This window comes from Marmota marmota, unplaced genomic scaffold (genome assembly GCF_001458135.2).
Source record: "Marmota marmota marmota unplaced genomic scaffold, marMar, whole genome shotgun sequence".
Taxonomy (NCBI): domain Eukaryota; kingdom Metazoa; phylum Chordata; class Mammalia; order Rodentia; family Sciuridae; genus Marmota; species Marmota marmota.
Window position 1 is genome coordinate 1,278,593 of NW_026000196.1, and position 16,129 is coordinate 1,294,721.

The window sequence follows — 16,129 nt, forward strand, 5'->3', positions numbered from 1 at the left end:
TTCTGTGGGCCTGCCCAGGGCTGGGCACACTCCCTGTGCCTGCACAATCTCATCATGTGGCATGGTGATGTTTTCTGTAACAATTGTTCTGAGTCTTCTGGGCTCAAACCAGTTTAATCTGATGCAAACTGATTCATGTAGGGTCAGCACAGAATATCATATGGGCCAGATTCAAGTCCTTAAGTGACTGGTCATCCAAGAGTTAGTGACTTATGTTTGGAGTAGCAAAGGTGGAATGCCATGGAAATTTCCTGCATGGGCAATAGTAACAGAAGCTGCCACATGAAGGGCCTCTGATCAGACACAGGAGGGGTCTTCCTTACAAAGGTGGAAGCCAGACAAGGTTTCAAAGGAATGCTAGAGGATCACTCTGGCTATGATGCCTTGACTGGACACAGGTAAAAGAAGTTGTGTGTTGACTTCCTGCTGAGTCTCTTCTGGGTGATAAAGCTGTGCTCCCTGGCTCTGATGATATACAGGTGGGTATGGACACTGCAGGGTTGTACAGTCCAGTAGCAGACTCTTAGAGGAAAGATTCTAGCCAGGGATGCTAGAGGGAGGCCTGCTCTGCCCTCCTTCTCGGTGGCAGTGTGGCCTGATGGGGCCCTGGAGGCCAGAGCACTCCAGCTTTGGCCTTCTTAACAGAGGGCAAGAAGAGGTAGATACCCTGGGGAAGGAGACGCTTATCCCCAGAGTTCTGCACACAGACAGGAGAAGTTTACTCTATTTAGAGTCACTCTCAAAGAAAACTAATCTCAAAGACTGCAGATTTGGCCTGGGGCAGATTCAAACTCCCTGGTGTTACTGGTGATATGAAAGTTAACTCACTCAAAGGAAAGAAGGCAGAAGACCAATTCCAACAGAAGAACCACGGAAAGTATTGATCCAAATGGAAATAATTTTTTCTTAAGGCTTATTCAATTGTTCAAAACAATTATTTTTCCAAGTTGACATGTTTTTAAGGGGAAAATCTTACGTGGTGTTAAAACATGTATGAGGGTTTCCAAAAAATGCACTGAGGACTTGGTTTCAGTGTTCATCATGATTCTCTAGGACAAACATGGAGACATGGCCTCTGACAGTGAGAGGTACACACAGGATTGGAATCACAGTGCTGAGCTGAGTTCTTGTCAGGTAGCCAGAAGTTTGGGTCCATCCTGAATCAGGTGAATTTGGATCACAGGTAGAATTAGAAGTATGTGAATGGTTCCTCTCCTGCCAATCCTGAGAGGACAGAGGAAGTAGGAGTGGGTGGGCTATCGCCCTTGGCTGGCATTCTTAGAGACTCACTGCCCAAGAGTAAAAGCAGGCTTGGGTTCTCCTAGATCTGAGGTATTCCAGCAAGTGGAGCTCCTCAATGAGTCACAGATGTTCTTTGCCAACAACTGAGGGCATCAGTCATGGAATTTCTTCACTGCTTTCTGAAGGTTGGCATAAAAACTGGTCATGCTCCGAGGGAAGAAGGAGTCCACTACGCTCTGTGGGAGGTAACCGCTGAGGTCAGTCTGGAAGAATGTGACCAGGTTGGTCTTGTTGGGCTCTCTGTGAAAGCAACAGCAGAGCTGTGTTAGGCATCTGCCACAGAGGGGCTGGCACAGTACCAGATCAGGCAAAGAGAGCCTGGCCCAGCAGAAACGGCTGTTACACAGCGACCACATTCAATCCCTTGCAGGATTCACTGCCCAGGGGGCCACTTTGTACTTTCTTGTTTAAGATGGGAACATGGCCTCTAGTGAACATATCCTATAGTCCCATCAGGCCCTCAGGGGTTGATTGGGGGGGGGGGTGTCCCTCCTTTCTAAGAAGAGAGATTCCCTCTGACAGATTTGTTTGTAGATGCTTTCAAGAACCCTCTCTGTTTGAGGCCCTGGGAGGAGTGAACACAGAAGCTGGTTTTGTCTGTCTGCTCAGGCGGCAATTCTCAAAATGTCAGGAGCTCCTGGGGGACCCTGGCACCCTTTCCAGGGGTTTACAAGATCAAAACTGTTTTCATAACAATACAAATATATGGTTTGCCCTTTTCACACTTGCATCTTTAACACATTATGTCCCATCATCCCATTGATGAAAACACCAAAACAATTGAGCAACAAAACACTTGCAGTAAATGAAATAATTTGTTTTTAGAGTTCTATTCTTTTGAAAAAATAATAGGTGAATGATTAGTGATAATTTTCATTAATACAGTAAGTTTCATAATAATTGATTAAATAACTTATTAATCACTCAATTATTAAATAAATGATAAATTATATAACAAGCTCTATATTATGACTTCCAACCCACCTCAATGTACCTTTGTCAATTTCATTGAAATAATAGCAGAATTGAAAACTCAGAACTTTGTTGAGTGGACAAGAGCTGGGCAAGTGAATGCTTGGTTTAAAACCTGCATACTAGCTGGGTTTTGTGGGGACTTTCTGGTCCCAACCAGGCCATCTGCAAAATTTGTGCAATAACCTTTGCTATCTTATATGAAAACTCTTATTCTGAAAAATTCCTTTCCAGCAGACATGGCACCATGGAAAGGTGGTTCTCAGCACTGACAGCCAAGTGGGGACAATAAGGAAATGAAGCAGAGGTTAGAGCCCTGGATCTAGGGCACCTCTGTACTGAGGGGACTAAAAATCCTAGTGTGTGTTAAAAAGCATGACTATGCTATTTTCAGACTTAAAATGTTGTTACATTTAAGAAAAGTCCTTTGAAAGATGTTTGAAAAGCCAGCTTAGCAAACACAGTGTTAGGTGGAGTCCAGGTCTGGTTTCTAGTAAAGTCCTATGGCATCAGGCCTGCCTCCTGGGGCTGAGAAAGCTCAAGCCCCTCCCCTCTTGGAGTCTGTAGGAACACAGGGATACAGTGGCAGGTGTACTCTCTTTTATTGTCAATTTGGGTGGCACCCAGAATACACTAGTGACCTTCAGGTTATTCATTACATATAAAGTTCCTTGTAAAAACCCGGCCTTGTGAGCTGTGGGTAAACAGGAAGGGATCCCAGGCTCAGTTCCATGATTGACTCACAGTGTGGTCTCTGATTGCCCTTCAGCTCCCAAGACCAACCCAATCCTTGTTGAGATGATCACTGTTTAGAATGTGCAGTAGGGATGGTCATACTCCCAGCTGCTCCAGGCTGGTGGATGGTTCCCAGGGAGTGCAGGGGAAATTTGCCAGAGCTCAGACTCTGCCAACCTCCTAGACTGATCATAGATACATACTTAACTACCCGAAACTGTTTCATCTTCTAAATGGGACCATGGCATTTGTTCAACCTGACTTATGGCGTGGGAGTAAGGATTTTACATATCAAAAATTTAAATTATAACAGCATCCCCCAACTCTTTCCCATGTGTGAGATGCTTTAGCATATTATATCACTCATGTGTTTGTGTGTAATAGTGTTTTGTAACATCAAAGCCTAAAGAGCCTAAGACATTTTGTTCTTATGAATCCTAGTCAAAGTACCTATTCTTACAGTGTCCAGAGTGAAGTCAGTCAGGTCTGAAACAGGGGCCTCCCTCTTCATTATTCTTACCCTGGCAGAGGTTCACAGAAGCAACCACAAGGATGGTTGAATCCTCTCACAAAACCTGGCTTCGGGGGGCATAGTGGATGTTCCACATGGGTAGCTGGAAGACAGTTCAGACAAACAGTGATCTACAGCTTCAGTCAGACCTAGCCACTTAAGTGCTACAATGTGAGCAGAACCAGTTACTGAGAGCTGGTGAGAGGGCAAGAGACTCTTGCTACATGGCCTCAAATTTCTTCCCCACCCTGTACACCCACTTACATTCCCATACATGCGCACATACTCAAATCCACACACACAAATATTACACTCCCACATGCAGCTTCCCCAAGCCGATAAGAATATTGGAACAAAGAATATTCTATAATACAAGGTTTGGGGGTGGAAGGAGGAAGGTGCCTTTCTTAAATCTCAGCTGACAGAAGCGGGGATGTGTCTATAATCTCCCCCATAAAGCAGATTCAGAGGAACAGTATGGGCTGTGTGGTAGCAGCTCTGCTCTTTGTTGAGCAGGAAGGGAGTGGAATGTGCTCAACCCTCTCAGGAGGACACATCCATGAACTCAGTGAGTCACTGCATATCAAGGTTTTGTGATGCCCAACTGTAACCTGCATGTCCACAGCACAAACTACCAGTCTCAGCAGGAAAAAGAAGGGGTGCTAACAAGATCTGGGACTAAATAAATATATCTATATAAATAAAATTACTGGCACAAGTATTCTCCCACCTCAGACCCTCATGGCATGGAATCCCCCCAAACTGTGAAGGCAAGGCACATTCTGTTATTGAGATGATCATTGTTTAGAATGTGCAGTAGGGATGGTCACACCCTGCTACTGCTTGGTTTCCAGCTGCTTGGCTTTCCTTAAGAATCTGAGGAGTGGAGGAGAGAGCCCAGCCTCCTGGGCAGGCCTGGCAGCACCTGGTTGTCACTCACCATTGGAACTGATGGTCCCATCCTCATATCTCTTGACTAGCACCAAGTCCACAAAGTCCCTGGGAGAAATGAGCTTCATGGCAGCTGAGGGGGTGGAGGTTCTGCTTATGCAAAGTGTCTGCCAAAGAAAAAAAGGGAGCCTAGCTGTGTCTGAAGGTCAGAGATCTTCTCCTAGCCCTCCCCTGTCTACCAGGGTCCAGGGGAAAGGAAAGCATGGCACTGTGCACATGAGGGCTCAGAGGGAGGCCCTGGTGATGCTAAAGAACTTTCCACTGGGTATACTGGGGATGAACTTCCAGATGACTTCACTTCCTAAATTGGCTGCATCTGCAGTTAGGGTCTCTTTTCCTGCTTAAAAAACAAAACAAAACAACAACAACAAAAAAACCCCCACATACACAAAAAGAGCATTCTCCCATCTTCCCTCATGTAGAATCACCCTATCATGAATTCTCTCTGGGTGTACCCCTAGGGTACCAAAGACAATCAGGAACACTGATTTAAATATTTAATCAAGGTATCATATACACTGGGGTTAGAATTTCATGTTTTTCCCTTTCTTAAGCATAGTTGAAAGTGTGGGGTCAGAAACAAGGTGATTTCACTATTTCTGAATTCTGGTATTTCATAGAAGAAAAGAATAGCAGAAGAGTTTTTTAAATTGGTGCATTATAGATTATGCTAAGTGAAGCTAGCCAATCCCTAAAAAACAAATGCCAAATGTCTTCTTTGATATAAGGAGAGCAACTAAGAACAGAGCAGGGAGGAAGAGCATGAGAAAAAGATTAACATTAAACAGGGACGAGAGGTGGGAGGGAAAGGGAGAGAGAAGGGAAATTGCATGGAAATGGAAGGAGACTCTCATTGTTATACAAAATTACATATAAGAGGATGTGAGGGGAAAGGAAAAAAAACAAAACAAAACAAGGGAGAGAAATGAATTATAGTAGATGGGGTAGAGAGAGAAGATGGGAAGGGAGGGGAGGGGGGATAGTAGAGGATAGGAAAGGTAGCAGAATACAACAGTCACTAGTATGGCAATATGTAAAAACGTGGATGAGTAACCGATGTGATTCTGCAATCTGTATATGGGGTAAAAATGGGAGTTCATAACCCACTTGAATCAAATGTATGAAATATGATATGTCAAGAGCTTTGTAATGTTTTGAACAACCAATAATAATAAAAAAAAATAAAAAAAAATAAATTGGTGCATTATAATTATACATAATAGTAGGATTGGTTGTTACATACTTGTACATAAACACAATATAACAATATAACTCAGTACTTTTTTAAAAAAATAGCCACACTGCTTCCATGCAATTCATTGAGTTGCATGAAATGGAAATCTGAGTTCAAGGAAAATAATTATATACTTCTGATTATTAGCCTCAAATATATCATTTCTGAGAGAAAGTGTCTGGAGACCAAGATGAGGTCCATAGCAAGTCATAGATGTCAACATATTCATGGTATGTTTCATCAACCCATCCATTGATCTAATGTTTATTTCAGAATTAGAACATTTAAAATTTGTCAAAATGATGTCAAGAAATGCCAATCTATAAGAAAGGGCCTTTTCTCCATATTTTGTTATTTTCACTAAATTGTTAAGAGCTACCAATTGTCAGCTCTTCTCTGCTTTTTTTGTAAACCAGTAGCATGTAGTAGCCTCTGCTATTTGCAGTTAATGTCTATTGAAGACTGTATCTCTCTGGCAAGAAATTATATCTTTTCATGGACACATGAATTAATTAAAATAAAGAATTCCATTTATCTTATCCAGAGATGCACAATACTTTTCTTTTTGTGTTTAATAATTCCCCATCAAAAGTTGTAATGTAATCTTGTCATTTTAATAAATTATACTCAATCTGGATTAAAAACATACAATTAGTCTTATAGTCAAAGGAAAGATACAATTAAAAAATAATTTCAATTTATATGCGTATCTATGATGTAAGATGATGACTTCCAAGAATAACATGCAGTATATTAAGATAAAATTCATTGAGTTGCATGAAATGGAAATTTGAGTTCAAGGAAAACAATTAATTATATATAATTTCTGACTATTTAAAGAAAAATTTACTCATATATTTTTAAAATGGGTGACAGTAAATACAAATTCATATGCTATTTAGATACAACTAAAAGAATGATACCAATACTTTGTTCAAAATTGACAAACTTATTAATATGTCAGAAATACCATGCTTTGTAACTTACAAAAATCTAGCTGTCAACTAGATGTGTGGGGTCATACAAAATTTCTCAAAAATTTGTCAGAGGTATGTAAGCAAAAAAGTTGAAGACCCTTGCATCAGAGACTATCTGGGATCAGGAAGGATACATGGGCAAATTGTGGCCCATCCAGGGATGAAGGGCCCTGTGTTGCCTGGAGCAGCAGCCCCATATAGGGAAGCAGGCATCACAGGCACAAACCAGGGTACCAGAGGAACAGGAAGACCTGCCAGCATGACCCATTAGCAAGCTGATCAAGAAGGCAATAGCAACTTGCACCAATGTAGAATTCAGCATAGGTGAACAGCTGGCTATCTTGTATGGTTCTGGCAAGATGGGAAAAGTGAGGAGCTTACAGTGTAATAACAATGAGGAAAACAGAACTCTGTGGGGGCCTCTGAGGGATCAGGTCACCAGAACCCAGAACTGGAGCTGGGGAAAAGGCAGTGGGGTAGAAAGAGGTTCTTGGGCTCCTCTGGAAGATAGTTGGTGGTGGCTGAGAGGCAGGAAAGCTGGAGCCATCAGGTGGCTCTTAGGTCCCAGGTCAGCTTCTTATCTGTGTGAACTTGGGTGCTTCTCTTTACCTCTGTCAAACTATTTCCCTTCTCCAAGGTTTCAGTTAAAGCACTCTGAGTTTGTAAATGACAGCTTAGCCTTTAATCATTGTTATGGCAGATTAGTATCATCCTCTAACTTTTGAAGCCTCTTATTATCACTCCCACCAGTCACTGTGTGAAGACAAAGAACTGCAAACATGCTAAAAATAAAACAAATATTAAAAAATATATAAAATATATAATATAAAAACTATTTTTTAAAAAAATTCTATATATTACTTTTTTTTTTTTTTTTTTGTACTGGGGACTGAATCCTGTCCCACTTTACCACTGAGCTATATCCTCAGCCCTTCTTAAAATAATTATCATTTTTTTAAAATTTTGAAACAGAGTCTCATTAAGTTGCCCAGGCTGGATTCAAACTTGCTATCCTCCTGCCTCAGCCTCTTGAGTTGCTGGGATTATAGGCATGCACCATCATGCCCAGTTGTATTATTCTTTAAAGGACATTAACCCAAGTTTCCTCAGCTTCAATCATTTGCATATAATTATTTGAATACTCTCTTAATTTTTTTGCTATTTCTGGTATCACCCATCATGTTAATTCACTTAATATTGCTGTCTAAATGTGCTGCCTTTTAAAAACTTAGATCACTTGATTTTAAAAGGAAGTTTTTATCAGAAATGAAAAAAAAATCACTTGCCATAAATTAAAAGCAATGCAAAGTTGCTAATTCTGACCCTGGGACCAGCTATCTATCTTGTTATAAAGGAAATCAACAAATGTGACACAGGTTGCAAGGGCACATCAGCACCAGAGACAGTCCCCTTTAAGTCATCAAAGAGATTAAAGAAGAATTAAAACAAGGCATTTTTTTTCCCCACTATGGTATTCAATTTCAGCTTTGACTGTGTAGGACCTAAGTCCCCTTTTATTCCCCAGGGAATGTGTCTCATCCTTCAGAAAACATTGACAGAAACCCCTGTAATACTGAACAGGAGACAAATGAAAATTCTTGGATAGGGCTGAGAATACGTGGCTGCCAAACACTCATCAGTTGAGAACTCTTGTATGAGATTTCAAAATACCATCTGTGTAAACACTCAAGAGGGTGCCAGGTCTCTGAAGTCAAAATCAAGATACCATTCAAATTGGACAGTTCAGCAATGCTTACCCTCAAAAAGCATTAGTTCTGGTTATGACTTTCCCCCCTACAAAGTCTGTAATCAAAATGAGGGGACCTCAGGGCAGACTTATCAACATCTGAATTCTACTCTGATAGCCACCAACTCCATGTGGCTATTTAAGCTTACATTTAGATTAGTTAAATAAACTTAATTCATTTCCTCAAACTAGCCACCTTCTAATGCCCTGTGGCCACAGGGGACTTAGTGAATAACTTATTGGACAAAGTGGATTACAGAATATTTCTATCATAGTTCTACTAGGCAGGGATAATCTGAATGGTATACATATTCCTAAAGGAAAGACTGTAATCCAGAAACTGCCACTTGGCACAGCTCCACAGCTGGCAGAGAATTCTGACTCCATGCCAAAGGTCTCTCCACTCATTCTCTTGGCCCCATCAAGGGGCACTATTGCAAACTAACAAATCCAGGCACTGCCTTGGTGTCCTTGGAGCCTAGACTCATTCGGTACTTAATCAACTACTGCCATTTATATTTTCTTGGTTCTGTTAAGGTCTTCTCTGCCTCTCAAAGTCATGGTTTCCTACCTATAACTGGGCCAAGGCTGGCTTAGAGTGTTTCAAGCAGTGGGCAGCCAGTATGTTCAGGACATGCTCTTTATCAAAAAGTGTCACAGACACCCTCCAGAGGAGATGGGGCCAGGTTACTGCAGCAAGGCCCAGACAATGTCAATGGATAATATGTTTGGAAAAACTTACATCTGTGATGCTTTGGATTATTTCAAAACTGGTCACATTCTCATCCCACTTCTCTCGAAGGCCCCCAGCAGCTGGCTTTACACAGTCCCATACTTCCTCTGGTGTCGCACACAGGATCCCTTCTCCTCGATACCTGAAGCACAAAAAGGAATTTGACCCCAAAGCATCAATCAAACTTGTTTATCTTGGGATTATACTTAAGGAATGGAAGGTGGACCATGCCAAAGCCATCATATTTCCTTAGGACAGGCTGGCAGAGAAGGGGCTGAAATATGTTAGCCCACCTCCCCTTGGGCCTGCAGAAACAGGTGCTCTGTTTTTGTTTTTATTTTGTTTTACAGGAATATGGCTTGCTGGAAATGATTTAGATATAAACAGAAGCTAGTGCTTTTGGGGAAGATAATTGGTTAGTTGATCACAGTGTGTTAGGGTCGATTGGAATCTTTTGAGAAGCAAACTCTGTGACAAGCTTTGAGCAAGTGTGCACTTACAGGTTCCCTGGAAACTCCACAGATGGCCTCCAGGAAACTGAAACTCCATTCTGTGAAAAGGCACAGAATCATAGAATTTTAGAGCTAGAAGGGCTCTGGGAGAACACCTGGCTCAGTCCCATGTTCTTCAGAAGAGGGGATGCACTATCCAAGGTGACCCAACCCATTCAGGCAGAGTTGGGACTAGTAAAGCTGTCCCCACCGCAGGGGATGGGGAGGGAGGTCTTAAATGCTGAGGGTGGTTTTCAAATCATCTTAAATGCCATTAACCATTTTAAGTAAGTAATTTGGGGGTATTTGTTAAAAATTACAAATGTTAAGTAAGAAAAACTATTCCCATACCACCTCTGGGACAAAGATGCTCATGCTAAAGAACGGTATAAAGGCTTGGAGCTTGGAGTTTCGGGTTCCAAATCTAGCCACTCAGAGTCAGACTCAGGGTAAGTCACTCAGAGAAAAGAGCAGATTCTTGCTTTCTGGAGTCATTGTGAGCACAAGTCCACTATTTATTAAGGAAACAACCCCCTAAGAGATCCCCCTCAATCCTGCTACGGGGGCTTGGAGTGCGATAAGCAATCGGGAGAGGAGTCTGGGGACTTTGGGGTCCAGGCCCCAGGGAGCAGTCTCCGCGACCCCTTGCCGCCCAGCTTCTCACTCACGCTCTCCCGGCAAATCTTCCAGCCCGAGGCGTCTCGCCGGTACTGGAGCACCTTCTCTGCCACGGTCTCGCTCACGTGAGCAGCTTCGGCCGGGTCCATCCCCACCGGAGACGTGAAGTGAGAAGGGTGGTGCACTAATTGGGAGGCCGGAAGCCAAGCCCTAGGTGGAGCCTGGAGCCCCGCCTCCGGCCTCCTGCTCCAGGATTGGTCCGGATCCACAGAAGATCACGCCCCACACCGAGATTGGCAGGTCGGGAGACTGACTGCCAGGCGCCGCAGGTCGTACCACCGCCTGGGTGGGCTCACGATCCCCGGGCTGGTTTGGCAGTTTTGCAGCACCCGCCCAGAGCCTTGGTGTGGTTGGGGCGCTGCGTTGCTCCCAGTAGCACCGGGACCAGAAGAGGTCGATGATGGCCAAGTCTGGACAAACTCCTAGGGTGGTTTAACGAGGGTGTTCCGGGTACAGCTCTAAGGGAGGGAGAGGGAGTATGCCTGGAGGCTTGGAGGCCCATTAAGGAGCAGCCCAGAAGGTGAAAGAAAATTAGTGGCCTGGCGCAAGGTCTGGAGAAGAGTGAGGAGGGCCCGGTAGGAGTGAGGAGCAGGAGGTGCAGAAAAGAAGACCAATCCAGGTTGAAGTGATTAGGAGGTACAATATAGAGCTCTCTGCCACTGATTAAAAATTCAATGTAGAATATTTCTATAAATCTGTGGCTTGAAAGTCAGTCTGGGCCCTATTAGAATTTTGTTTGGGTTTAAAGCTCTATGGAATGTCTTTCAGACCATTGTGAAAAGCAAGAGTTTCTGGGTCAAAGAATTTTGTTTGGGTTTAAAGCCAAAGGAAAGTAAGGTTGGTGTAGAAAGTGATTTTGTTAGACATCAAACATTCAGGAGATGATTACACTTATTAATCATGATTGTGAGGGATGAGGAAAGAGGAAGAAGCATCACGATTCCCACGTGGCTTGCATAGCTGGCGGCTTAAGTGACATGGGGAAAGAGATAGATTCTAGGAAGAAGATGGTGAAATTAGTTCTGGACATGTTTAGATGCCGGCGGGGCCTCTGAATGGAGATGTCCAGTGTGATGTGATGTGCTGTCATGTGAGAGAGGTTCTGACTTTATATAAGGGATCTTATCAGGAATTCTTTTCATCCAGGTGGCCTGGCCAGGGGGCAAGAAGGCACTGGGAGTGAGGTCTGAGGTTGGGTTGGAGTCACAGCCCCACAGTGAGAACTAAAAGGGCAACCTTTTTCTTCCTCAAGGTTATGTCCAGCTAAATTTTTTAAAAGGTTGTTGCCGATGAAGCCAGAATTATACAGGCAGTCAGTATAGAGAGGTAAACCGAGTCAGCTCAGATCAAGGAGGTCAATTTTGAGTGAGTCTGAGAAGTTGGAGACTGTCCCCTGAGGGATTGAAATGTCAATTCCTTCAGAGCCCTTCCTCCACTCTTATCAAGAACCTGCCCCTGCTCTAACCTAAGGTAACCTGTCCCAGAAATTTCCCCTCCCTACAGGGAGCTATAAGGTTGTTAATTAATGTGTTCTGGGCTGCTCCATCCCGCCCTTCCCCCTTCACCCACCTGTTTCCCACCTTTTGGCCCTCCCACAAGCATTCCTGGGCCTAGTCACTTATGCAGGAAGGAGAGAGATAAGAGGAAGAGAGCAGGAGAACAAAGGAAGCCTAGGACATTATAGAAACGGCAGAACACCTTGCTTCTTAGTATACCAGCTATGGCCCCCCTCTCCCTCCCAGGCAAAGTCTCAGTGTGCTTCTCTATTGTTCAGACTTCAACATGTGAGGAAGCAGAACTGTCACAGATAACCAGCAATATCTCTGAGACCTATTTATGTTATCTTTCTTTATTGCATACTCATTTTTAAGGTTTGAAAGAACAGTTTGGAAGACCTGAAGGGCTACCGCTTCTGAGGAGGGCCTGGATAAAGAATTGGGGAACCTCAAGTGTCACACATTATTTGTTGTATCATTTGAGTCAAGTCCCTTAACCCCTTTGAGCCTCAGTTAACTCCAAGGTGAAATGGGATAATAATGAATGTCTTCCAGGCCATTGTGAAAAGCAGGTGAAAGAATACATATGAATAGTTCTAGGAGCCATAGAGGATAAACTAAGTATCCACATTTTAAAAAAATATTAAGCATACCAAAATACCATTACAAGTTAGATAATAGGCAAAAAAAAATATTGGGACACATTTTAACCAAAATTAAGTATCTTATTGGACAAAATGTTCTTAAAAATCATTAGGAAAATTTTAAGCAGCTCCATAGAGAGAAAAAAATGCATCAGACATAGATACTTTGTGGAAAAATAAATCAGCAGAGCTAATAAGGACATAAAAAATATGTAGAACCTCAATCAGAGAATTTCAAATTAAAAGGGACTTTTTTTAAAACCTATCTAATAGCCAGACACAAAAAGGTTTGTTAATACCCTGTGTTAATGACAGAATGGAGAAATAGTTTTGTGTTTGTTTTTAGACTGTGTATGGGACTATAGATGAATGCAACTCTCTGGGAATAAAAGAAACATGTTAAAATTTGCTCTACTTGTTCTTTGACCCAGACTCCTCCTATACAAAGGCATATAAGATTGATTTTGCAACTGGAAGCAAGCTATTTGTCAATATATTATACAACGTTACATTATATACATTTATTAGAATATTATGTAATCATTACAATAATGCAGCATGAGGCTAGAGTAAAAACCAATTGCTCAACAGAGCTGAGGCTCAGGCAGTCTGGCAATATTTGTTGAAATGAATAGACTTTTCTCACCAAGTACAGTGAACTCTCGCTAATGGACATGGATGGTGTTTAATGGTAGTAAGTTCTTACCCTTCTGCAATAAAACTTTTTTTCATATGAACCAATAGGTAAAGGAATTCATATATTACATTATGTATTAGATAAAAGAATACAGTTTGAAGGGCAATGGCATTATGGATAAGTGAGCAGATTGTCTGGTTCAAATGCCAGCAGCATCACCTACTGGTCATGACCTTGGCAATTCATTGACCATTCCATACCTTAGCATTCTTGTTTGGACAGTGAAATAAATAATAGGACTAACAGAGTTGATGTTTAGGTGAAATGATTTAATAAAAAACAGAATGATGCTTGACATACCATAAATGTTTAACATATGTTCATATATATCTTGATTGAGAAAGAAATAATCAGAGATTAGAGATGTGCTTGAATGTGTTTATATGTTCATGCTTATATATAGTCATGTGCTACATAAGGGTGTTTTAGTTAATGACAAACAGTATACATGATAGTGGTCCCAGAAGATTATAACACCTACTGATGTCATAGCCATCTTATCTTATGTAAATTCACTCTATGATGTAACAAAATCATCTAATGACACATCTCTTAGGATGTACTCCTATTGTCAAGCAATACATGAACATGTATGTAGGATGTTTATGTTCATATATGTGTATGTTTAGGATATTCACTTCTAGGAAGGGATAAAATGAATACTTAATAATGGAGAGTAAGGCCAACAGGCATTTCTCTTTCATTTTTGATCATTATATATGTTTTAGTTATTTTACTTAATAGCATATAGGACTTTTTAAATTAAAAAAGACTCGTTAAAAATTCAATGTAGAATATTTCTATAAATCTGTGGCTTGAAAGTCAGTCTGGGCCCTATTGGAATTTTGTTTGGGTTTAAAGCTCTTTGGAATGTCTTTCAGGCCATTGTGAAAAGCAGGAGTTTCTGGGTCAAAGAATTTTGTTTGGGTTTAAAGCCAAGGGAAAGTAAGGTTGATGTAGAAAGTGATTTTGTTAGGTATCAAACATTCAGGAGATGATTACACTTATTAAAAGAGAGCATGGAATACAGGTTTAAAAAATAGCACTATAATAATCTTTAATCTTTGCCTTCCCCCAAATGGGAAGTCCTGGGTGTACAAAATGTTTGGAGATGGAAACTGTCCTCAAGGACTGTGACAAACTGGCCGACTCAATGGTGAGGCCAGGGCAGCCTTGTTGCAGGTGGTGGTGACCTATTTTGCCACTAGAGGCCAGGCAGCACAATGCAGGATGAGCAGGTAGCAAGAGCAAAAGGGAGGTTGCCACTGCCCACACAACTGTCCTGGGGCAATGATCTGTTTTGCAATCAGTTTGGGGCTGGAATCGAGAGTTGAAGGGGAAAGAAGAATGACTGAGCTTTATAGATTCCATTGACCAGAGCCCCTCCCATGGGCTTCTCAATCACCCCCAAAAGCTGTCCATATCAGATTTTAATCCTAGTTTAATTTCAAACAGGTGTTTATGGGGCAAGGGGATCCAGCATCATATTACTGTTAGCTCAGGAAAATGTTATGTGAATCTACACAAGTAAGCACTTAAATGTATATGGTTATTGTTTGCTGAGCCATAAGTAATTGTTACTCAACACTACTGGTCAGCCCCTATTCTGTGTGCACTTTATGTATCATGCCTTTTAACTCTTGCAGAACCATGAGGTAATGAGTACTATCTTCATTTTGCAGGTTAAGAAACTGAGGATTACATAGAGTCTCTAAAGCCACATAGCTAATGAAGTGGAGTTTGTGGGTAAATACCCAGTTTCTATTTTCCAAGACTAAATGTATACTCACATGCTTTATTAAATCCACTTCATATAAGCATATGTAACGTTTCCCACGACACGTGCACAGGCTTGGAGTAGCTTGAAAATTCTACCTTAGGCTAGAGAAAATGGTCTTTCAAAGATGTGCAGAAAGCTTGTCTCAAAATTTTCTGGCATTCACAAATTCTGAAACACAAATAGTGACAAAGGAAGCATCCCTAGTTTGCTAAGATGTTCACCAGACAGTTCTTATCAGGAGGAATTTGTTCTTCATTTTTAATGAATAGTTGTTCTGATATCTGACACTTGAAAGGAGTTTGTTATAGAAGTGCTTTTGGTGAAATGTTTAGAAAATGCTTTTAGTAGTGCATTCTAGTTATATATAACATTGGGGTTCATTTTGACCTATTCGTATATGCATGGGATATAATTTCCTCCATTTAGGTCCCGAGTACTTCCTGTTTCCCTCCGGTCCTCTCCCTCCACCCCTAACCCCTTTCTCTATTTCACTGGTCCTCCTTCTATTTATTTATTTATTTTTAAAATTGTTGATGTTTGTGTGTGTGTGTGTGTGTGTGTATCATATATATATTCCATATATATATGGAATCCACTGTGGTATATTCGTGCTTCTTTATTAGTAGTTTTCACAAGTAACCCTGTGCCTCAACAGATAAGATGCCCATTTTCTCAACAGCCTCACCCAAACTTAATCTTTGTAGCCAAAGATAATTGATTCAAACTGTAATCAGTTTGCTTTTAAAAACTTCCCCTTGCCACAAACACTTCATAGTCTACTGTGTCATTTGTATTACCATTGCGATGTCCACTATTCCTGAAGAAATTTAATCCTTTGAGAGTGTCCCTTGCTATTTTGATTGACAGTAGCAATAAAAAACAAATATCCATTATATGACAGTTACTGGGAATGTAGAAACTAATGAACACCATTTTTGTTCTGAGGACACTCAGGGTATGCTGGAAGAGACAGAAATGTTAAAAAGACACAATTTAGTATGGAAAGAATTATATGGAAATACAAATAGGGGCACAGTCCTGGTTGACATGACAAACTGAACACATACCGCTGCCCAACACTGCAAAATGCCTGTCAAAGGATTAAAAGGGATCAGCCCATAAAGGTAAAAAAATTGTGAAGTAGGGAGGTTTTGTTTTTTTGGTAGCAAAATATGGCTCAA

The 16,129-nt window shown here is 41.4% G+C and overlaps 1 protein-coding gene across 1 annotated transcript; it reads right to left on the reverse strand.

Annotated features, from left to right (window-relative positions):
* Positions 1–878: 878 nt before the first annotated feature.
* Stard5 (StAR related lipid transfer domain containing 5) lies at positions 879–10,480 on the reverse strand. The gene is made up of 6 exons (XM_015493006.2): positions 10,322–10,480; positions 9,663–9,712; positions 9,172–9,304; positions 4,461–4,578; positions 3,530–3,623; positions 879–1,542 (listed from the first exon to the last, which is right to left on the reverse strand). The coding sequence occupies exons 1-6, from the start codon at positions 10,418–10,420 to the stop codon at positions 1,395–1,397; spliced, it is 642 nt and encodes a 213-aa protein (XP_015348492.1). The 5' UTR covers positions 10,421–10,480; the 3' UTR covers positions 879–1,394.
* Positions 10,481–16,129: the final 5,649 nt, after the last annotated feature.